This window comes from Callospermophilus lateralis, chromosome 5, assembly GCF_048772815.1.
Source record: "Callospermophilus lateralis isolate mCalLat2 chromosome 5, mCalLat2.hap1, whole genome shotgun sequence".
Lineage (NCBI taxonomy): Eukaryota > Metazoa > Chordata > Mammalia > Rodentia > Sciuridae > Callospermophilus > Callospermophilus lateralis.
Window position 1 is genome coordinate 115,689,475 of NC_135309.1, and position 25,554 is coordinate 115,715,028.

At 38.9% G+C, this 25,554-nt stretch overlaps 1 protein-coding gene across 1 annotated transcript in view; it reads right to left on the minus strand.

Annotated features, from left to right (window-relative positions):
* The window catches only part of Shisal2b (shisa like 2B), a 31,686-nt gene extending 28,965 nt beyond the window's left edge, over positions 1-2,721 (minus strand). Inside the window, exon 1 of the mRNA XM_076856116.1 lies at positions 2,531-2,721. Within this exon, the coding sequence (XP_076712231.1) occupies positions 2,531-2,721 (191 nt within the window). The remainder of the gene's footprint in view (positions 1-2,530) is intronic.
* Between the last annotated feature and the right edge of the window lie 22,833 nt (positions 2,722-25,554).

Sequence of the window (25,554 nt, forward strand, 5' to 3'; positions counted from 1 at the left end):
CAAACACATGGAAATGTAATCCACTTAATATTATTTGGTGAACAAGGTCCACAGGAGATTAGACATCTATACAGATTCCTGAAATGAGAACCAGTTATTTAAAAAGTCTTCAAAGTGAGTAAGTGATTTAGTCAATTAAAAAGTAAAATTGTCAATTTAAATAAAGACAACATCTATTTTATGAACTTGTCATGTACACATTTTAAAAACAGGCCATGAAATTTGAAGGAAAGATAAAAAGAAAACATCCATTTCTGCTTTTTGGTATAAAAGCTGTTCTTCATAATCTTGAAAATGTCTCAAGCTGAAAATGTCACAGCTCCAGGGTATAAAAGCATTGCTTTATGTATGCAAAACTCTAGTTTAAACCCTGGGTAGAGATGGAGCTGTAGGAGTCTCCTAAATATACATTTCAACAAATGCTTAAATCCATTTATGCATAGCCCTGTCCAGTAGGCACTATCTTTCTGGGTCCTAGAGAAAGTATCAAAGGAAATTCTAAGAACTTAGGGATTTATAGGGGGAGAGAAAACAGGAGTGGGCAACACATGGGAAAGAGAGAATGATCCTTTCCTCACAGCACCAGGTAACAGTTGTTTTTAAAGCCCTCAGAGAACATTGGAAGCTGCTTTCACATTATTGTAGCAATGTTCCTACTAAGCGATTGCAGTTACCCTGTGGCAGCTACCACTGTGTATGTCTCTCTGCAGCAAATGCAGAATCTCAATACAAGGGCTAGTGACTTCTGGATTATTTTTCACAGTTGAACTACTTTAAATTAGAAGTGAAAAGCAAAGACTAGGAGGGAAATGAAGCTCTAATAAATTTACCTCCCCATTGTGTTCTCAGAGCTCAATAACTCACAAGAACTCCAGGTTTAACATTGCCAGCTGATGCCATCAAAGTAATTTTTCTGTTTCTCAGGAACTGAGTTGGACTGCCCATTATGCCAGTGCTGAATGAAGCCCCCGCAAGTCGTTCACTCTTTTTGTTTCCTCATGAATCTTAGAAAGGTTTTATATTTTCTGCTGCTTGTCACTTTTGGAACTATTTAGGGCTGAGAATCTCAGGCATAGTTTCCAATTGAGTTTGACTTAGGCGTTGCCAGTCTTTGTTGGAAATGCTCTGCTGTTATTAACACCTTCAAAGACTCAGAGATGGATTACTGCTATTTTCCAAAAGGCCAAGTAATATGCCAGTGCCATACAAATTCCTTCCTCAAGTAAGCTAAGCATAAGCTGGCATTTTCTGCTGTTTTGCCTCAATCCAGTACAACTTTGTGAGTACAATTTGTAAGCAGGCACTCCTTTTGAGAGTTTTTCAAAATTTGCAATAGAGAAAAAAATTATTTTATTATTTCAAGAAATAACGTTTGGTCAACTGTTGTGGACTCAGGATCATGCTATGAGACTGGGAGAAATAATACTGTAACTCTTCCTAGCAGAATCAATCTCTCTCTCTCTCTCTCTCTCTCTCTCTCTCTTTCTCTACACACACACACACACACACACACACACACAAACACCCCTCCCTCCAGACCTCCTTGCCCATACATTAATTAAATTAACTAATTAGTTTGAAAGAAACAGTTCAAGGTGGGAGGGGATTCTTTCCTACAATCTTGGAACCCCATTACTCTCCAGGCAAAATCAAAGAATCAAGTTCAATTTCAAACTTTTAGAATGGGGACACTGCACAATGAAAATGTCTGTGTAAATACTAGTCGAAATAAGTAAAATTCCCATCATAGGAAAAACAAGACTGCCTCGAAAGGCTCTTCACTTTTCTGCAATGGTCAAAAGACTCAGGTGTTGGGGGAAAAGGGTGCCCTTGAAAGGTTACGCAGCGGGCTCTACCTTTCCCTGGGAATCTCTTCAATTTGGTTTGCAAGGTCAGTATCAGATCCTCTGAAAAGAGCAAGTTATGAAGCCCAGTCGCTTCACACACACACACACACACACGCGCACACACACACACACACACACACACACACACATCTTTTTTTTTTTACGTTTGAAGGAACAAAACCAATTCTTCACCGCCCTCCAAAGAGACTAAATACTCTGATCCTTGGTTAATCCATTAAAACGAGACCCACAGGTGACTCCTTTATGTTTAAATGAATCAAATTAACAAATCGAAGAGGAATTAAAGCCTTCACCCTAACTTATCTATTTGACTTCTTCTCCTATCCAAGACCGGACCCTGGCCAGAGGTCCCGCAAGGCAGACAGGAAACCGAGCCTGGTCAGTCCTGGTGCGCCGGGGACCCAGAGTCCGCCCTCCTCGGCTCCTGGCTCCTGGCGGAGTTCTGAGCCCCGGCGAGGTTTCTCTCCTGGGCCCTCGCAAACCCTCTGGAGGCTCCGCATGCTTCCAAGGGACCTGACCAGGATCGGTGGAGGAGTCCAGGTGGACTCCCCGGCTCCAGCGCGACACCGCTCGTCGCCACCCTAGACATGGGCCCCGCGGCGCGGCACGCGCGGGCGCCCTGCCCTGCCCAGCCCAGCCCAGCCCAGCCCAGCCCAGCTCACCTGAGGCTCCACATGTAGCTGTGCTTGTAGGGGAAGTAGCTGCCCGGCTCGCTGCAGCAGTACTTGAGGTCCGCGAAGCCGCAGCAGTAGAGAAGCGCGGCCCCCTCGCCGCGCCGGGGGCACTGGAAGGACTCCACGAAGGTATGGTTGAGGCTGTAGTAGCCGGAGCACAGCCGGCTGGTCTCACTCATCGCGGGCGGCTGTCTGCACGGCCAAGCGATGCGCCCTCGGACTGAACGCGTGCTGTCCCTGGCGCCCGCGGGCCCCTCCGCCCAGCTCTTCTGATCTGGGGTCTAGCTGCCTGGATGCTCAGCCTCCGCGCGCCCCTTCTGCTCTCTTTCGGTCCAAGCGCTTTACTTTCGCCTCAGCCTCGCGCTACTGAGTGGTCCTTTTATCTGCCGGTCTCAGCTCTAGACCTCTTCGCCTGCTCCTTTCGACTCTTGTTGCGCTCTGCTGCTTCCCCTCTACTTTCCCTCACTCCATCAACAGCCTTGAGACGAGCTGTCCCCGCTCTGTGCCAGAGAGCTCTCATAGGAAGAAAAAGTGGGAGAGTTGAACATGTTTGCAATCTGGGTAGATGCTGCTGAAGTCGCAGTTCTGTTTGCCCAGGAACTGGGCAAATAGAGCTGAGCATTTGCCTCCAGGGCCATTGACTCCAGGAGTGGGGGAATGGATCAAATAAAAGGCAGCTGAACTGCTAGTGAGGGTGGTGGGTGATTTCTTTCTTTGAAAAGTACACGTGAAACATTTAAAATCTGCTGATTTTAAAGTCAAAAACGAGAAAAAAAATTCTCCAAAAACTAGCCACGAGGGCTAGAGTTGTGGCTCAGTGGTAGAGCACTCGCCTCGCACGTGCGAGGTCCTGGATTCCATCCTCAGCACCACATAAAAATAAATAAGTGAAATAAAGGTGTTGTGCCCAACTACAACTCAAAAATAAATTTTTTTTTTATTTTTTAAAAATATGTGTTTTAAAAATATAATACAGTTATATTGTGTTTTAAAAATATAATACGGTTGCTCTTTTTCCAGGTAAACAATATGAAAAGGAAGGAAGAGATGGAGATACAGAAAACTAAAACTTTTTCCCTCCATTTTTTATTGATACATTATAGTATACATAATGTTGGGATTCATTGTTACATATTCGCACATGCACACAAAGTCACAATATAATTTGCTCATTCCCCAGCATTTCCCTTTCCCTCCCCTCCTTGCTCCCTCTTTTCTCAGAAAGCAAGAACTTTCCACAAAGGGTGGCAGAAAAGGAGAGAGACAGAGGAAATAGGAAGAACAAGACCTTCAGTCAGTGTTGAAGGGTTGCAGAAAGGGCTCTTGTCCCCTTCCTGCTTGGTATTCTCATTTTCCTAATTGGCTTATTCACAGTCTTTTAAAATAATATCTAATCTGTGCTTACTTAACATGCCAAATAATACATAAGGGTATGTAGAAGAAAATAATAATAGCCTTATGATGGGAGGGCAGGAGGTGCTAACACTCAGAGTTTATAGATAGAGCATTGTTTCCTTCTCCTCTTCTTTGCTTCCTTCCCTTGGCCAGGAGTTTGATTGAGTGATGACATCTTGAACTTTACCTTGTTGTGAATAGGATATTTTTATATTCCTATATATATTCTAGAAATATGCTCTGCAATACAGTTACTTGGAAACAGATTGATTCTTTCAGGTGTGCTTTTAAGCTTTGTTAGGCAGGAATAGAATCGTCTTTAGGACTAAATTCTCCCCTACTACTGAGTCCATATACTTCTGAGTACTCTCCCCAATATTCCAGCCCTGTGACAGTGCTGAGGCTTGTTCCCTCTGTCCCTTTCAGGTCTTTCTTTACCTGGCCAGAAGCAGTTTTCTCACAGGCATGCACTGATCAGTACTCAAAGTCTCTGGTGATCTCAAAAACTAAAGCCCATATGTGCATTCTCTCCTCTCTCTCCTCCCCTCCCTCCCTCCCTACCTCAGTTTTCTCTTCTCTGGCACTAGGTCCTGCCCCCTCTTCCTCTATGGCTTCCCTGGTCTCCCAGCTCTGCCTTCTCAATTTAGGGAGCCCACCTGGCTCTACCTGGGTTTCCCCTCCCTGCAGTACAGTCCGCGAACTCTCTAGACAGGGAGTCTGGTGTCCCTGTCCTGCACTGCCTGATAACCATGTCCAGAATCCATTGTGTCATACATTTTGATTATGTACTTGTCTCAGTGCTGAACTCATCTGGGGAATTAGACCTGATCCAAGCTAGGTCAGGTAGGGTTTCTCTCCTGGAACTAGAATTCCATTATGCTGACAGGAGGCCACAAGAAGCTAGTGTACAGGAAAGAGAAAAATGAAGCAAAGGGGAGCAGAAAAGAAGGGTTGAAAGGTGGTCTTGCAATTTTTGTTCTTCTTTTCCAAGGACCATGGCATACCTACCTGGAATTCTTGAGATGCCTGTTACCTAAAAGAAAAATTGCCCTTTCTGGTGAAAGTGCATTCAAGGTGGTTTCTACTATGGCTGTGTACCTCATAACTGCATTTTGGATAACAATGGGCCACATATACAACAGTAGTTCTATAGGATTATATTTCCTAGTGACCTTATAGCCAGTTTAGTTTGCATAAGTATCCTCTTAAGATGTTCACTCAATGGCTAAATCACCTAACAGTGACTTTTTAAAGAATGTATCCTTGATAGTTGATGCTTGTCTATTTTTGCAAACCAAAGAACCTCAGGCAAAATATCTATAGGGAAAAGTGTGGAGAAAAGGCAACTGAAGAAAAACTGAAGTTCTTTAATTAATGAACACTTACCTTGGAAGGGGGATAAATAGAACAACAAAAAAAAGAAATTTAGAGATAAGAAAGAAAGTGATATGGGGCAATATTGATTGTCACAATAAAGCATGTAAAGTGTTCTGTGGAGCCTGAGTCAATAGGACAGAATTTGGGAACTTGATGAACACTGTGGGGACAAGGTTGGGTAGCAGGCAAAATGGAATGAAAAGAGTAGGTACCTGGCTGAAGGCCCAGTTTTAGCAAGAAGCCATGTGTTTCCAGCAGAACTTCTCCAACAATGAGCATTCAACCATTGAGGCCCAGAAGCGAGTCTTAAGAGCAGTGTAAGGACTGGCTTTCAATCGTTCAGAAAATGCCTCACCTCTGGCTTGCTTGCTCTGTGGCTGTAGCCCTCGGCCTCCTCTGGTAGGAGGAGTTCTGACAGGGAGTCGGGTGTGACTGGTCCAACAACCAAAAGATAGCCTTCCATTATATCTTTCATTTTCTCCTTTTATTTAAGCGATTATCAGCAAAGGTTCCCCTTTAGGGAATATTTCAGAAATGAGATGTTTTGGGGTGTTGCTCTAGCAGGATACTCTAGTAGCACTGAGGGATGTGGGCCAGGGTTGCTAGACAGCTTGACATCTTGCAAAATGAACTGTCTGTGACTTTTCAAATGCTCTACAAGACATTCGTGTAGGTGAAAAACCTATCTATAATTATTTTTTGACTAGATCCTATCTGTGTGTTCCAAATAAATACAATGTATTTCTTGAATTTTCCAGGAATGCAACTACCATGTAAATTGAAGGAAGATTGTTCTTTGTTTTGCTTGGAACTTTACCAAGAGCTGTTCACTCTTTCAGAAAATCCTGTGCCAAAAGCAATGTTGCTAAAGGTTTTGTATTTGTGTTGCTAGAGTCGTACACTGTGCCAGCCTGCATTTGTACTGTCACTCCAAAGTAATTTATAGCTGTTGCATGAAGAGTATTGGTGTAAGAATGATGATTTTTGCTGTATTGTGCTTGACCATTTATGTATAGAAATATATATTTCATTGCAAATGAAGTATCACTTATTTTGTCTTTATAATACACTAAGTCTACATATACACAAATATACATATAATTAATATATTCATTTTCTAGGGCTGCTGTAATAAAGTACCACAGACCAGAACAGCCTTGAACAGAAATCTCTTTCTCACAGTTCTGGAGGGTAGGGATCTGAGATCAAAGTGGCAGAGGGGTTCCTTCTGAGCCCTGTGAGGGAGAATCTGTTCTAGGCCTGTCTTCTTAGCTTGGAGATGGGTCTTCTTCTTGTATGTGTCTGTGTCCACCTGTTACATTGGATTAAGCTCACACTAATGATCTTATTTTAACTTAAATGCCTCCTTAGAGGCCCATCTCCAAATACAGGTGCATTCTGAGATAGTGGGGGTTAGGATCTCAACATGTAAACTTATTAGGGGGGAACACAATTAAACCCATAACAATTATGGAAGGTAAGACACATCATCCCTATGTACAAATTTTTATTTCAAGATAGCAAAAGGAGAAATTAGAAGTATTTCTTATCAAATGGGGACATTGAGTCAGACAGGACTGAGAATTGCTGGTACAATTTCTCGTTCAGACAGTAGTAAATAGTGTGCCACATAGGTGAATGCTGCTCCTTAATTCTAATTGATAGAACAAGTGGCCAGAGAGTAGGACTAAGAAAGTACATAAAAGGATATAAGAAGTCCAACAAAGTCAACTTGGCTGTAGAAATGGTGAAGAGGCCAGATGAGTGTTTTGCTCAAAAATCTTCCGCAGATCCTTATTTCTAAAAGCACATGTAATCAATGCTACTCTATTTTTCTAACTTAATTTCTCTCTTGATCATCTCTAATGTGCTCTCAGACTGCTGTTGTCACTGATGTCTGTGTGCTAGCTAGAAAAATTAGTCTTCTTCCTGTCCCCCAAATATCTGAATGTTTGTTTTTCTGTCTAAGGAATGCTATGACTTCCTTCTGTCTCTATATCTCATCCAGTTCTCAATGCCCAGTTCCAGTTTTCTCACCAAAGCTGATAGAATTGAGTGAGCAGTTGTGGACAGAGTAAGACAGAGTAAGTAAGACAGAGTAAGATCTTGAAAAGACAACACAGAAAGGCCAAGAGGAAAGAAGGATTGTGAGAGAGCCGAAGTTCTGGTTTATAAGTCATCTGGCAACAGAACATATGAATAAAATTCATGACAGTAAAAGAAAGATTACAAACGGAGAAGAGAGAAACTGGATGAGAAGGGTGCTGATTAGTTCTTTTTTTTTCGGTGGGGGGCATATCTGGGATTGAAGTAGGGTACTCGACCACTGAGCCACACTCCTACCCTATTTGATATTCTATTTGGAGACAGGGTCTCACTGAGTTACTAAGAGACTTGCTTTTGCTGAGACTGGCTTTGAACTCAAGATCCTCCTGCCTCAGCCTCCCAAGCTGCTGTGATTACAGGTGTGTGCCACCATGCCCAGCCTGATTAACTCTTGATGCAGAAAGCGTGAACCATCTTCATCCCTAGAGCTGAGCCATGTCCTTCATGGTACCAGTCTACCACAGAGTTAGTATTCCTGGATTCCTGTGTCATATGGGGAGGGATGCTCCTCCTCAATATATTCCACATCACAGCTGTTTGGAACACAGAACATCAAAATACACATTCCATAAAAATTTCAAACCATAAAATCCCTATGAAGTATATTTGTTGTTGCCTACTAGCATCTATTCCTCCTGCCCTCCTTTCCAAGATTATTCATAGATTTGTTTTTCTACACAGACCACACTCTTTGGGAGTGGCTGATCCTTCCCTAACACCAGGAAGGTCCCTGTTTGACAGGCACCAGTTATTGGCTCAAGGTTTAGCATACAACTGACCCAACCAAGCATGTTGAATCAGGGTAAGTTTCAAGTTCTTGCTCAAAACACTAAGACAGAAATTGTGTGTTTTCTGCAAGATATGGGGGAAGCACAGGCCTGGATGCAGTTGGCAGTTAGTTATCCTAGAACCCTGATGGGAGCTTGTTTTAGGATTAAGAGGGCACTAGAGATGGCAGAGCTGAGGGGCAGAAGAAAAAATGGGTCCTTTCCCCACACAGAGCCGCTGGGTCAGCCAGCTCTATGAGGTTTTTGTTACATGAACCAATTCATTGCTTCTATACTTTTAACTCTTTGCATTAGGATTTCTGTTACTTCAGCTGGAGAGTCCTACCAAACACAGTGTTCCTTTGATGTTCCTTTATGGATAACCTACAGAAAGAAGAGGAACATTACATCATTTTGGCCAATTTGTATATACCCTGCCATGGTAATTTAGAAGGTTGGAGCAGGAAGTATAGGTCAAAGGCTAGTAATTTCTGTGCTCCAGAGCCTGATTTTGGAGCTTCAACTGGGAGTCCAGCAATCTAAGTTCCACTGTAAATTACTAAAGGGACAGTGGTATCATGAATACATCATGCATTAGATTAAAAGCCATGTGACTAATTTTTATAGCTAGCACACCGACATCAGTGACAACAGCAGTCTTAGTTGGCAGATTGTAGAGCATCCTTTATATGCAAAATGGAAACAGAAAAACTGCAAATCCCCAATACTAGGGAGAAATCAGAAGCATAGTTTAGGAAGTTAGCCAGTACTTACAGTCCTTGTTCTCATGTGTAATTCCCTCATTACCAGAGAAAAGCAGAGCGGCTTCCCATTCCTTTCTACTAGAAGGTCACAACCACATACAGTCAAAATCAACACTAATAATTACTGTTTATGGATTGTTGTCCATATCCTGGGCACTCTCATGAACATTTCACATGTATTATGTCACTTAGTCTTTAGTGTCCTTTGAGGTAAGACTATGGCTTTTTCCTTTTCAAAGATGAGGACACTGAGGCACACAGCAAGTAGGATGAAATGGCTAGTAAGGGCAGAGTAGGAATTCCATCCCTGCTATCTGGTTTTCATCTCTTAACCTGAATACTCCATTCTCTTAATTTCTGCGCCATACCCACTTTTCTACCCTTTAAACCCTCCAGTGATTTGTGAGAGGATACTCATTTTCATACTTTTAAATTATGCATTTTATATATATACTTTTCATGTATTTTATGCTCATAAAGTTATTAGGGTTTCTGTTACCAGATACATATTTATATATAGTATATAGTTCAATATACTATAATATAATAGAGTATAATATGTAATATACTATATTATATACTATATAGAATATAGTATATATATAGTATATATATACTATATAGAATATAGTATATACATACTATAATATATACTATATTATATGTATAATATACTATATTATACACACACATATATATATATGTCGAAGTCTAAGATGAAGTTTTATATATATATATATATATAAATAAAATATATATAAAACTTCATCTTAGACTTCCTGGCCTCCAGAACTGTGCTGAATGAAATTCTCTTCTTTATAAATTATCCGGTTTTATTCTGTTATTCTGTTATCTCATTCTCTATTCTTTTTTTTTTTTTAGTTGTGGATAAACACAATTCCTTTATTTTGTTTATTTTATTTTTATATGGTGCTGAGGCTGGAACCTAGTGCCTCACAAGTGCAAGGCAAGTGCTCTACTGCTGAGCCACAACCCCAGCCCTCATTCTCTATTCTTTTAGAGTAGTAGAAAATGGACTAAGATAGGAGACCTAACACATCTAGATCTTCATCTTTGATTCACGGGACTAGAAGTTCCCAAGGACAAAATTTATAGTCCATATACTAAGATTCTGTTTATTATACATGGCCAGAGAAACTTGACAAAAATAATAACTGCTCAAAGATTCTGCCTCTCTCTCAGCTAGATTGTGTGCATCTGGTAATCAGATGAAGTTAGGCTCTACTAGCCCTAGGTCAGTGATGTGTCTCCCAGGAGAAATTATCATGTGTTTTATACACTGGGGCATGAGACTCTCCCTTGGCCACCTCAGAGTCCTCATGCCTCCTGGGGAAGACTCCTTCCTGTTCTTCTCCTAGGATAAAAATGTCTGTAGTATTAACTTGGGTGGTAACCTCGAGTGCTGCTGCCCATATTAAAATGTCCATAGAGGTTTCATGGCTTAAGCCTAAGTTGGGCCACTGCACCACCACTGTAAATAGCATCAAGAGTAACACCTTTGTGGAGGTGGCACGGAGTCCTTGATGGAAACAGAGGGCCATGGTGGCAGCCTAGGCAGTCTCCAGGGCTTTTGCAGAAAGCAGAGATCTGTGAGTTAAGGGAGACTCAAAGGGCTTATTTGTTTGCAAAATTAGCTTTCCTCCTGTACTCACCTATAAGTAAAAGCAGGTAATTAAGTAGGTGGAAAGTGGCCAAAGTGCTGAATAGTGGGTGGAGCTGAGGTAGAGAAATGCTGCCAACTGTTACGCGTGCACAATACCATTTTACTTTTAAAGTGGTATAAACTGAGGACAACCTGGTACAACCTGTCCCTACAGTCTGAGTAATTTTCAAGCCTGGAACACTTAGTGATTCCCAGGTGGAAGAGGGGAAAAATATATGTGTGTTTGTGTTTTTTTTTTTGTGTGTGTGTGTGTGTACACACATATGTGTGCACATGCACCTTTTTTTTTAACATCTCTACATAAAGATTTTCAGTAGAATTGTCTAGAAAAGATTCTTAAAAAGTTCTATGGTTTATTTATTTTATACATTTTGAAAATTTGACCATCTCTTCCCATATTTTAATACTTAAAAAAATCTTACAATGCTTAGGGTTTTTTTTTTATTTAGAAAAACCCCAAATGTTTATATAATATACCTCTTATGTTAGGTTATAAAATATTATAATAACTGATGTGAATTTAAATCATTCAGATAAAAGGACACATTCAATCTTTTTCTTGAAGTCAAATGAAATCTGACACCAAATGCTAATCTACCTGTTAGGAAATCTCAGTTACATTTGTAATATCTTTTTTTCTTCCACTGGTTGTGCAAATGTCCTGGGGAGCGTATGTATGCACTTCAAAACAACCTGCGGATACTAAGAAGAAGAACAATCTGCCCCAGGTCCAGGAATAAGAGGTTGTATTTTTGTAGGAAATTAAAACCAATTTAATGCCAATATAAAGTCATCCTGATTTTTTATGATCACCATATGCTTGCAGTTTTAAACAGTCATTGATAAAACATTCTGTCCTCAACAAAAATGTTTCATGGGTCTAAATTCCAAACAAGTGCTATGTATATTGTTGAAATTTAATAATACGTAATATAAGCTATGGATGGGCACTTTGATTACTTATTCTTTAATAAATGGTTCAGTCTACATGTACTTTGAATAGAAGAATCTTCAGTTAGTTATTCCCTGCTACTCCATCCCTTCCCACACCTGTCAAAGACCAATTATACAATCTGTTTAGCAATGAATTACTAAAGATAGGAATTATTTCAGTGAATCCATTTGTGCTACATACTTCTCCTTTTTAAAATTTTTTTTGGTCGTTGATGGACCTTTATTTCATTTATTTATTTTTATATGGTGCTGAGGATCGAACCCAGTGCCTCACACATGCTAGGGGAGCGCTCTACCATTGAGCCACAACCCCAGCCCATGGTGCTACATACTTCTACATTTAAATAGTAGACCCCAAAGAAACAATAATAACACAGTGATTGTACAGATGCAAAACTTTAGTCACATCAAATTTTTCATTCTATATGGCATCTTGGAATTCTTATTTCTGTTTAAAATTTAAAACTGTGCATCAGAGTGCAAACTGCAGTGCTTATTATTTTTGTTTGTGTATTTTAGTTCATATTTGTATTAATGAATTTGTATAATGTCTTGTTTTTTATTTGTTCTTTTTAGTTATACATGACAGTAGAATATATGTTGACATATTTACACAAATCTGGTGTACATCTTATTCTAATTAGGATCCCAGTCTTACCATTATATATGAAGTGAAGATTCACTGTAGTGTATTCATATATGTACATAGGAAAGTAATGTCTGATACATTCTAGTGTCTTTCCTATTCCCATCTCCCCTCCCTTCCCTTCATTCCACTTTGTCTAATCCAATGAATTTCTATTCTGCCCCTCCCCTTCACCCCTACCTTGTTGTATGTTAGCCTTCATATGTCAGAGACAGCATTTGACATTTTTTTGGGGGGGGGGATTGGCTTATTTCACTTGGCATGGTATTCTCCAGTTCTATCCATTTACTGGCAAAAGTCAAAAGTCATCCTTTTGATGGCTGAATATTTTATTTATTAATATTTTATTGTGTATATATACAATATTTTCTTTATGCATTCATCTTTGAAGGGCACCTAGTTTGGTTCCATAGCTTAGCTATTGTGAATTGAGCTGCTATAAACATTGATATGGCTGTGTTACTGTGGTGTGCTGATTTTAAGTCCTTTGGTACTATAGAAAGGAGTGGGATAACTAGATCAAATGGTGGCTCCATTCCAAGTTTTCTAAGGAATCTCCATACTGCTTTCCAGAGTGGTTGAATCAATTTGCAGTCATACAAGCAATGTATTAGTGTACCCTTTTCCCCGCATCCCTGCCAATATTTATTGTTACATGTATTCTTGATTGTTGCCATGTATAATGTCTTTTAAATTAAAAATTTTACATTTGTACTTGTTAGTTGTTTTAAAACTAAGGAGTGAATTAAGAAAGTAATTATTATTAATATTTGATTAATTCTGAAAATAATTTTGTCAGATAGAGAAAAACGTGTAAAAAAATGATTGGCTCTTAGTGTCAAATGTGCTGACTATATCCTGCCCTAGTGTTCAATCCAGATCAGTTCAAAAGTGATCTTGAGGTGGCCTCAAGATTAGTTCAAAAGTGATAGGTGACAGCTCTACCCAACAGTCCTTGGGAGAGTCTGCATAGCTCCTGAGTATGCACATACTGCTCATCAATTCTGCCTTGCTGAACATTTCTGCTTTTTTGTCTATGTTTATGAAAACAAAATTCTCTCAAGTACAGCCCTAGGGCAAGTAAAGCTCAAATTTCTTCTCTTTGTATTTCTCACTAGAAGCAGATAAGCTAGAATGGGGATAAGGAATTTGAAGGAATATATCTCATTGTTTTGGTTGAGATTAGAAACATGACTATAATGTGATGGGTTAATTTTATTTGACAGGGCTAAGTGATGCCTGGATAGGTGGTAAAATATTATATTTGAGTGTGTACGTGGGGGTGTTTCCAGAAGAGATTAGCAATGAATCTGTTCACTGAGTAAAGGAGGTTGCTTTGACCAGTTTGGAAGAGTATCATCCATCATCCACTGAAGACCTGAATAGAGCAAAGAAAATGGAGGAAGGGGAACATGCTCTCTGCTTGAGCTGGGATGCCCATCTTCTCCTCCCTTGATCATTAGTGCTCCTGGTTCTTGGACCTTTAGGCTTAGACTGGGACTTACTCCATTGTCTCCCCTGGTTTCCAGGCCTTTGGGATTGGACTGTATCTGCACCACCAGCTTCCTGGTCCTTCAGTTTACTGATGCAATTATAGTGGGGCCCCTCAGTCTCCATAATTATGTGAGCCAATCCTTCATAATAAGCTTTTTCCTCTCCATTTCCTATTGGTTCTGTTTCTCTGGGCAACACTGACTAACACACAGAGTTAATTTTTTTTTCTCTTGGATTATTTTGCCACTTTAGTCAAGAGTACTGTGGACTTCTACTTAAACAGCAATTCTTGCAAGTAAAGAACTACCACTTTAGAGTAGTAAAAATGATTGCATTTTTTTGTACCCTTAAATCAAACAGCTTAGAAATATCATACTTAAGTCACCGAATTTGTTAATTACAGTTTGGCTTTATTTTTGTGGGCTATGACAGTATTCATCCCTGATTATATTATTGTTCTGTGGTCTTCTCAGTAAAATGTGTTATTGTGAAAAATGTGGGTGATAGTGTTTCTTTGCAGATAATAGAAGATCGCATTTTTGTAAGATGGAATACATCAATTAAACCATGGGGTTTAACCATGGGTCTTTAAACATTCATCCACCCAATTGTGCATAATGTTGTACAAAAGTACTTAACTCATCCTACCAACTGTTGGAGATTCTGTCTCAGGATGTTCTGTTCTTCTAAACACTGCCCTGGGTTTTCCATTCAGAACATGGTGGATATTCAGACTAGATGGCTAATTTCCTAGGTGGGTATAATAAACAAGAAGTTACTAATTCTCAGAAGATGTTTATGGAGGTTCTCTTAGGTCTAGTGTATGCAGCAAGGGTAACCCTCTTTACAGGTAGGACTGGAAGTCCTGGATGGATACCCCAAAATACCAAAGTAGCCCCTTAGTCTCTGATTCCATATTTTACCAAATTAATCATCACAACCAAATGGCTGCCCACTGACCACATCTCCCCTTCCTGAACCATAGTCTGATTTCCTGAGCACCTTTGGTATAAGGTTCTGATTAGCACATAATAAGTATTTAATAAACTTTAGTTCCTTCCCTCTCCAGTTTCTTTTCCCTGTCCCTGAATAAACGGATGAACCAATGTGCTGATTCCTTTCTGTCTCAAGCCAGTTCTCTCTGTTGCATGGCCCCATGGCCTAACAGGATGGCACATGTTCCCTGGAGTTTTGTAGTTTGCCGCTGGGTATGTTGAGATTGTCTCAGTTCTTCCATACCTGGAATAAAATACCTATGAAAGGTCCATTATTAGTTCAATCTACTTGGTGTAGGTGAAGTCACTGAATTACCCTGGTGGCTCCAGGCTGCAATGGCATGGCTCTGTGTACAGGTGGGGAGCAGAAAACACTTCCCCCAAAGAGGGTTCTGAGCAGAAGTCCCCTCCAGGTTCTATCATTCCTTATATCTCTTCTTCACGATCTTTATTCTGTCCAAGGTTTGTCTTGTCCCAAATTTGATATAGCAAATCTTTCTGTGATCTACCTAGGTCAGGTTAGTTTGCTTTCTCTCTATATAGCATTTTTTTAGGTAGGTTTTTATTTTATTAATTTATTTATTGATAGGGCTGGGGATTGAACCAAGGATTTCACATATGCTAGAAAAGTACCACTGAGCTAAATCTTCAGCCCCCTGTCACTCTGCCAGTCATATTGGCAGCTCAGGTATAAGGCTTCTCAACAGATAGTGTCTTTGCCATCTGCCTTTCCCCACTAGTTGGGTTCCCCCAACACTCAGCTTCTGGTACCAATAACAGAGGTCAGTTTACCACCCTTCCATTCCAACCCAGTCATAGTTAAGTCTTTACATCCAACAGTGCCTTACTGATTCCACCTACCTTTGTTAGAAACTAATGAAGTTTCCTTTTTAACTGCTGAAGCTTGATCCTGGGAGTACTAGTTAAAACCCAAATTTTATTTCCCCACAGAGCCAATTGAAATAAAATGAGAAGATGGTAAATGGTACATCTGATGCATTTTGATTCAAATGGGCTTAATGCAGTTTTGAGGATAGAGATAGACCACCCATAGACAGCCAGGAAAAGGGTCTTGGAGAAGAAAAAAAGGAAGAGAGGATTGGGATATCAAACTTCTGACAGTCCCTTAACAGCCCCCAGATACAACCAATAGTAAAAGTTACTTCCTCCTGTGCCAACAGACCCTTACCCCCAACAATGTGCTAATGAAGGCTTCAATGTCAATTTTCTCTAGATTTGCTGAAGAAGACAAAATAGAGAGAGTTGATTGGCTCCCTTTATGAATCTTATATTTATGTTGTCCCACTAATCACCTAGGGACAGATGAAGCCCATAAAAACCCCTAGACAACAGATAACCACTGGCAACCCTTGGCTGGAACCCCTCCCCTTTGGAAGTTCTGTTTTAATTCTATTTCTCTAATAAATATGGTTACTTTGCACTTACCCTTGTGTCAGTGGATTTCATTCTTTAAATTTGGGAGACAAAGAACCCACCCATTTATGCTCTGTGTTACAGGCTGACATCAGATCTTTAATTCTGGTACTAATAAATAAATAAATAAATAATATTTCCTTTAAAATCAGATAAAAAAATCTTCTATCCTTTGGTATCACTGACACTCATACCGACATCAACAAAGGTTCTCATGCAAGTAAAAAGTATACATATTTCTTTTGGTTATACAATGTATAAGGTCATCTCCAAAAAGTATGGTCCTGTAGGCTCAATTATTGTCTTATAATAGACTTTTCTTGGGGGAACAAAGCCCATTTGTAAATTAGAATCCCACTGATAATTCACATATAGTCTGGACTGTGCTCTAGGCTATTCCACAAGCACTGGAAGGGCCTCCATGGTCAAACAAAGGATAAAAATAAGGACATCAAACCAAGGAATAATAGATAGTGGTGTCACACTTCAGGATTTATTGAAAAGTCATAGATGCTGGAATTTGTGATATAAGAAGGTAGGTAGAAGGAGGGTGAAGGCTATGGCCTGGCATTAGTCTCTCAAGTCAGGCAGAGCAAACTCTGGGTTGGGACCCAGAAAGATCCAGAAAATAGTCCCTTTGAGTCAGAAATCAGGGAGAATACAGGAAGTCCTAATACTTAGGACCCAATGGCAGTAAAGCCAGGGAAGATGACAGCTGTAAGGAAATAGTTGCCAATACTGACATTCCTGTTCAAGGTTGGAGTTACAATTGGGAACTCTAAGCAAGATCTTAAGAATGAAGCAAGATCTCCAGCTAGGACCATTAAGAAGTGGGCTCTTAGAAATAAATATGTGTCAGGAGAGGAAGGAGAATGTATTAAAGGATAAGATGCTTACTGAGGCAAAGGAACCCCATTATCAGAGTAAGACATCAGAAAAAAGACTGGTGGTAAGCTGCAAATTGGGGCCTGGGAGAGAAGCCAGATACTAGTGCTGTATCTCCATACTCGGGGGCCACCCTGCACCTGCCTGTGGAAAAGGTCTCCTGAGGACAAGGAGTGATTGGAAGGTCTTCTTTATTCCTAGCACACTGCCAAGACCCCAGCACAAGTCATCCTGCTTTCCTCTTCGTTGCTTAGCAACAACCACCTCCTTCATTACCAGAGTTGTCATAGTTTTCTCTCTCTCTCTCTCTTTTTTTCCCCTCTAGCTATCTACTATGAAACCAGGTACATGGGGTCTACAAGCAACAAGGCAAAAACCTGGTTGTCCAACCAATTACAAGCTGACTTGCCTCTATAAGTGAGTACACTCTTAGTACAGGGAGCTCTAAGTACCAGGAGCAACAAGAAGACTGACACTGTGCTGAACCCAAATGTGGAGAGGAGAGGAAAGGAAGGATTGAAGGAGATTCTATGGAATCTGTATATCCTGGGTGAAGAGTGGAGTGGACGAGAGGGATTTTAAATCCTAGAAGACATGTTTTAAATATTAAAATAATGTTTTTCTTTACAGTTATTCTCATTCTAGTATAAAAATTATTTAATTTTGTCAAATGCAAAGAAAAGCACATGGCTGCCTATTCAAAAGCCTAAAACTTCTGGATTAAAATGGCCAGAGATGTTTCTCAAGAACAGCAGTGTGGGGCTGGAATATAGCTCAGTTGGTAGAGTGCTTGCCTTGCATGCACAGGCCCTGGGTCTGATCCAAAGCAACACAGACACACACACACACACACACACACACACACACAACACACACAGAATTGCAGTGTGTAATTAAGTGTTAACATTTGAAACTATTGGGAAATTCTGTTCTCTGAAAGGTAGAACAAGGACAATTCATCAATTAGATGACATAATAGTGCTCAAAACAGTTCTACAAAGTCAAGGTTAAGGATTGAAATTTTTTTTCCCCACCCAACAAATTGTTAGCTGGGAAACATTCTACCGCCAGTGATGGAGTCCAAATCTGGTGGCAATTGTGCCTAGAGCGGCAAGCTGAAAGAGTCTATGTCCAGTAAAGCCCTTACTCCATGTATTCACCAGCCACAGCCTGCAAAAAAATATGCCTGACCATTTTTCCTTTAAAATCAGATAAAAAATCTTCTATCCTTTGGTATCACTGACACTCACACTGACATCAACAAAGGTTCTCATGCAAGTAAAAAGCATACATATTTCTTTTGGTCTTTTTGAATTTTAAAAATTCTTTTTACCATTTCATTCACCTCGGTCTATGTATTCACTGAGGTATAGCTAAAAAAAGAAACCCTTAGGTCATGTTACACTTAGTACTGATAAAAGTTGCAGCAGGAGACAGGGGAAAGGAGAGGAGAAAATGTGGGGAAGGAAGAAGGGAAGAAGGAGGGAAGGCCAGTAAAGTGGAAGGGCTGAGGAGGCAGGGGTGGATGGACAGGGAGTCAGACGTGTGAGCATCCTCACTTACCTGGCTCTCCTCACAGTCTCCAGGCAATCCAGGCACAGATGTCCGAGAAAATGATCATTATTACCACCCTTTGATGGTCTTTATATTCTTCTCATAGTAGAAATTGTTGCCTGGTTTCATTTTTAAATTTCAAAGTTTATTTTCTCAATAAGTTACTATGTTCCCATTCTTCCCATTCCCTTTCTCTACTGGGGGATCATCTAAGGATGGAACTAGTTTACTTAAAAAAAAGAAACCTGAGTGATTGGTTAATTTATATAGCCATCAGTCCCAAAGTGCTTGCTCTCTTCCTTTGAAACTGTAATTCAGAAAATAAACCAAGCAGTGCCAACTAAAATACTATACCTAGATTTTTTCATTTAATTTTTTCTTTATCAAAAGTAATGCACATGGATAATTAAAAATTCAAGTTAACAGTGAAAGTTTTTAAATGAAAAACAGTAGTCCTTTAACCAGTTTTCTTCTGCCCCACTTTGTCTCCATCCAAATAAAATCTCACTTTCTGGAAGCAATCACTTAAATTGGCTGGACTCTTAATTTTTATAATTTTCTCTGCATTTAAAAATAATATACACATAGGCATCGCTGAATGAAGGGGATACATTCTGAGAAATGCACTGTTAGACTATTTCATTGTTGCAAGAACACACAATGTATTTATAAACTTAGAAGAAATCGCCTGCTGCACACCTATGTATGGCTATAAGGTAGAGGTTATATGTATAACTGTTGATCTGAGGCTATAAAACTGTACAGCATGTTACTGTATTGAATCCTGTAGGCAATTGCAATACAATGGTGTTTGTGTGTCTAAACACATCTAAACATAGGAAAGATGCAGTAAAAATAGAATAGAAAAATGCTACACTTGGATTGGGCATTTACCTAATAAGACTTGAAGGACTTGAGGTGGCTCCAGCTGAGACAGTGATTGAGTGGTGAGTGAAGGCTAAGACATTATTGTGTACTACAATCAAATTTATATACATTGTAACCTTAGGTTATATTAAATATATTAAAAATAATGTTCTTTCTTCTAGAATAAATTAAACTTAGTTTACTTTAACTTTAGCTTTCTATTTTTTTTTAACTTTGATTCTTTGGTAATAGTACTTAGCTGAAACCACGAACAATTGTTTAATCATACAAAAGTATTTTTATTTCTTCATACTCTTATTCTATAAACTTTTATCCATTTAAAAATTTTGAGTTCCACCTTTTAAACTTTTTTATTAAAAACTAAGACACAAACACACACATGAACCTGGGCTTTCACAGGACCTGTGAAAAGCCTAGGATCATTAATATCATTGTCTTCGTTTGGAAGGTTCTTTGGGAAGGTCTTCATAGGTCATAACATGCACAGAGTTGGTGTCATGTGATAACAGTGTCTTCTTTTGGAATCCATTCTAAAGGACCTGCCTGGGTCTCTTTTAAGGAGGTGTCACTCTTTAGAAATATGTCCACAGTGGTTTGTTTCTTTTTTATATCCCAGGTTTGCTTGGAAGCAGATAATACACCGTGAACTTTCCTCTATAGTAATGAAAACCTTTTGGCTTGGGGGTCAATGCTTTCGAACTTGTTAAGGAGCTTGTTGAGGTCTGGTAAAGTTTTGTTAAAGCATTCACAATAGAGTTTCTTGGAAATTCTTTTTTTTTTCTTGCCCTGCAATTTTTTTCCTTTCTCTCTCACCTCTTTTTCAGCTATGTGTTCTTATTCTAGTTTCAACAATTCCTTGTTACTCAGTTCCTTAGTGACCAATTCTAGGAGCTCCACAGTGTCATCCTCATCCACACTTGGTTAAAGCTGCTCACCCTCTCAACAAAGCCTTAGTAATTTTTGCAACCTTCTCATCCTTGGCAAATCTTCTGAAGTCATGGATGAACCTCTAGTGTCTACTTTCAGATGCCACTCACAGTCCTTATTGGATATCCCAGCCCAAGCAAACTCTGATGTTGCAATCCTTCCAGAATTGCATCAGTGTCTTCCTCAGCTGCAGCACTGGTCTGGGAGAAGAACTTCCTCAGGCAGTAGGACTTAAAAGCTGTTATAACTCTTGATCCAATGGTTGGATCAAAGAAGTGGTATTTTGAGGGAGAAAAAGCAGGTTGTTATTGAAAGGAAGATCACCAAAAACAGGAGAGTATGTGGGTGCATTTTCAACAATAAACAAACTCATGAAAGTTACCTTATTCTCAAAGCAGTACTTCTCCATTTTGCTAGCATAACAATTCAGGAGGGCATGTTGGAAGAGGAGCTGGGTCATTTCTGACTTCTTTTTGCTCCTGTAGCATACAGGCAGTGTGTATCTACTGAGATGCTTTATAGCCATGGGGATGTAACTGTGCTACATCAGAAAGGATTTCAATTTGTAGCCTGCAATGTGTCCTGAAAGGAGACTGTTATCCCATTCTTAAAAGCCTTGAAACTCAGCATTGATCTGGCCTTGTTGATGAAAGTCCTTTCCAATATCTATTTCCAGAATATAGGATTTCTTCCATATTGGAAGATTTACTCTGTCAAGTAATTTTCCTCTACTATCAGCTTATCTAGTGTTTCCAAAAATTCTTCAGCTGCCTCCATATTAGCACTTGTAGACACACTGCTCACTTTCACATTGCTCATTTTTGAATCACTTACACCACCCAGAATTGGCAGGAAATTTAGCATCATAGTCAGATTTGACCTTTACTTTTGACATCACAGAGTTTTTACTTTGGACCTGATTGTCAAGTGCTCAGAGGGAAATGCTTCTGTGTTTGTTCTTCGATCCAGATCATTAGATTTCCTCTATATTTGATATAGATCCTTCTAAAATTTTTTTCTAGTTCTGTTGCCTTCAGGGAAGCAGATCTTATTTTTGTTGGGGGGGGGCAGCATGTACCAGGGGTTGAACTCAGAGGTACTTAACCACTGAGCCACATCCCCAGCCCTTTTAATTTTTTATTTTAAATGAGACTGCTACCAGCATATTCTGGCATACTGTCTTATAGTAAACAGTTGTTTTCATAATTTGAATAATAACTAAAATAATGATAAAAGTATGGTATAGTAAAAGCATCAACTGGTAAGGTAGCCATTTATAACCTTCATCAAGTATCACAGATTGTATGTAGTTGTATGTGCTATTCTTTTATACAGCTGGCATCATAGTAGGTTTGTTTACAGCAGCTTCACCACAAACATGTAAGCAATGCATTTCATGATGACCTATGACAGCTGCTACATCACTGAGTGATCTTATGGGCCACCACAGTAGTGTATCATTTACTGAAATGACACTATCTTGTTCATGTCTGCACTTTTATTTGCTATTACAGATTTATCAATTTTAGATCTTATATATTGATTTATTTTTGGGATAGATGATTTAGCTTTTTAAATTTTTCTTCACCTTTCCTTTTCTTACCAGTATAATTATATCATCTTACTAGTCTACCTTTGCATTACAATGACATAGTTAATAATTGTTGCAGCTATTCACTATGCATGCAAGTCATCTCATGGGATCATGCTTCTTTCTTATGTAATGTTTTATTCATCCTGAAATTCTTTCATTCCTCATGGTACATTATCTCTTCCATTTTCTCTCAAGTTCTGTGTGTACCTATTTTGGTCTCTCTCTTTCATACTAGAACTTTCTTTAAGTGCTGGTGATATTTGATTCTGTTCAGATTGAAAGGTAAAATACTAAAAATCTCAAGTGAAGCTCTGTGAATTGTGTGGGCTTGCCAGATTTGTATTGGGAAACCACTAAATGCCATTTGGGGAAGGCTTTGTTTCGGGATTATTCAGTTTTTCCAGAAAAGAATCCTCTAATATGTGTTATCTTGGCTACTGGCACTTGGGGGAGTGGGTTAGTCTCTATAGGAGACTATAGACCCAGTTTCATTGTGCATATTGTCACTCACTCTGTTTTTAGACCCATGCCTTTCCTCCAGGTCAAGGCTGTCTTGAGTCCTCTCTACAGACTTTCCCATGAGCCTTAGCCTTTGACACAGTCCCAGGTATCTGTACATCCTGTGAGCACTGTGTGGTGAGGGAATTGTTCCCCCTGCTGATGTGTAGTCCATCTACAAACCCTAGGTTATAGCTTCTTCAGCTTCAACAAGTTGGCTGCAAATCCTCCACGCAATGAAATTACCATGTTTAATGGGGAGACCTATAAAAAGAATTAATTAAGAATTAAAAACACATTTCAGAAACTATTAAAATGTATTCTTTAAATGGGTGAATTGTATGGTATGTGGATTATTTCTTAATAAAGATGTTAAAACTGTTACATACAAAAAACTGTGAAAAACAAGTAACACTTTCTAATAAAATTAATTGGAAGTGTCTCTATGGGTGCATAAAGTTATTTAAATTTTCCTTTCTTGAGACTGAAAAACACTTTAGAAGACTGAAAGATCTCCTGTGTTCTTAGATAGGCAAAACTAAAACTGTCAAAAATAGCCATATTGGGCTGGGGTTGTGGCTTAGTGGCAGAGTGCTTGCCTCGCATGTGTGAAGCCCTGGGTTTGAGACTCAGCACCAAATAAAAATAAATTAATTAAAAGTAAAGTTATCGTGTCCATCTACACGATACAAAAAAAAAAAAAAATAGCCATATTACCAAAAGCAACCTACAGATTCAAAGTGATCTCCATCAAAATATCAATGACATTCTTCAAAGCAATTCTGAATAATAGGAGTGATGGCATTGTAACACCTGATCTCAAATGATACTACAGAACAACAGTGACAAAAAGAGCCTAGTATTGGCATAAAAACAAATATGAGGGCCAGTGGAATAGAACAGACAAACCCACACAGATACATAGTCATCTCACCCTTGTCAAAGGTGCTAAAACACAGTTGTAGAAAAGATGGCTTTTTAAAACAAATTCTGTTAAGAAAACTCAATATCCATATATAGGAGAATGAAACTAGATTCTTATTTATCACACTCCACATACACAAATATCAACTTCAAGAGGGTCAAAGGCCTAGTGACTAGATTGGCAACTTTGCTAGAAGAAAACATAGGATCAATAATCCAATATATTGGCACAGACAATGACTTCCTTAATAAGAATTCTGAAGCTCAAAAAATAAAATGAAGAATCAGCAATTGGGATGGCATCAAATTAAAAAGCTTTTTGTTCATCAAAAAAAAAAAACAATTAAGAGCATAAATAGAGAGTTTACAGAATGGGAGAAAATCTTTGCTAACTACTTTTTCTGACAGGGGATTAATGCCCAGAATTACAAAGAACTAAAAAAAACACCCCCAAAATAAATAACCCAAATGATAAATGGGCAAATGATAAAAACAGATATTTCTCAGAAGAAGAAATAATATGGCTAATAAAAATATGAAAAAATGTTCAACATCCTTAGCAACAGAGAAACACAAATCAAAACTACACTAAGATTTTTATCTCACTTCAGTTAGAATGGCAGTCATCAAGAATGCAAATATCAACAAATGCTAGAGAGGATATGGAAAAAGAGGAAAACTTTTACACTTTTGGAGGGATTATAAATTAGTACAACCACTTTGGAAAGCAGTGTGGGGCTTCCTCAGAAGACTCGGACTGGAATCATCATATGACCCAGCTAGTCTATTGTCATAATTTGGATATGAGGTGTCCCCCAAAAGCTCATGTGTGAGACAATTCAGACATGTTCAGAGGTGATATGATTATATTGAGAGTTGTAACATAATCAATGGAATAATCCATTTGATGGATTAATAATTTGAAAGGACCACCATACTGGCTGATGACTACAGGCAGGTAGGATGTGACTGGAGGGAGTAGATCACAGGGAATGTCTTTGGAGCTTATGTTTTGTCCTTGGAGGGTGGAGTTCTTTCTCTCTTCTTCCTGTCTCTTGTGAACTGAGCAGCTGACTACCATATCCTTCTGTCACAATGTTCTGCCTCATCTTGGGACCTGAGCTATAGAGTCAGCTGATCCTGGAATGAACCTCTCAAATTGTGAGGCAAAATAAGCTTTTCATCCTCTATGTTGTTCTTGTCAGGTCTTTTTGATCACAGTGATAAAAATCTGACTAACACATACTTCTTGGTATTTATCCAAAAGAATTAAAATCAGTATATCATAGTGATACATACATAAAAATGTTTATAGCTGTGCAATTAACAATGGCAAAGTTATGAAAAGTAGCTTAGGTGCCCATCAAGGGATGAACGAATTATGAAAATGTGGTATATATTCACAATGGAGGATTAGCCAGCCATATAGAAGAATTAAATCTTATCATTTTCTGGTAAAATAAGTAGAATTGGAGAACAATATGCTAAATGAAATTACCCAGACTCAGAAAATCAAGGATCAATTTTTTTTTCATGTGAAAACTAGAGAGAGAAAGAAAAAAAAGAGGAATTTTTAAAAAGAACAGGAAAATAGAAAATACAATAGAGTAGAAGGGGATTTAGAGGGAGGCAGAGGAGAGAGCTTGGGGAATGTACTGGGGAATAAAATCTACCAGGTTTTGCTATGTTAATGAATGAATATACCACAATGAATCCTGCTTACATATATTGTTATAATTCCCTAATAATAATAACGATAACAAGTAGAAGAGAGATCAGTAGAGTAGAACAAATGTGTCAGGGGAGGCTAAAGGAGAAGGAAAGGGAAGGTAGTTGGGAATGAGACTGATCAAATTGTGTGCATGTATGAATATGGCATAATAAATCCACTATTATGTGTAATTTTAATGTACCAAGTAAAAAAATGACAAAAATAAATAATTTTTCTTTCATATTGCAGATGAAAAAAGATAGCAAAAAGGCAATCAATAGTCAAGCAGTCAACTTGACAGCAACAAATAAACTAATATAAATACTGGAAAATTTTAAGTTTGAAACTATTTCATAACTGATGTATAAAAAGGCATGAAATATGCCTTATGAGAATAACACAAGTTATTCTCATA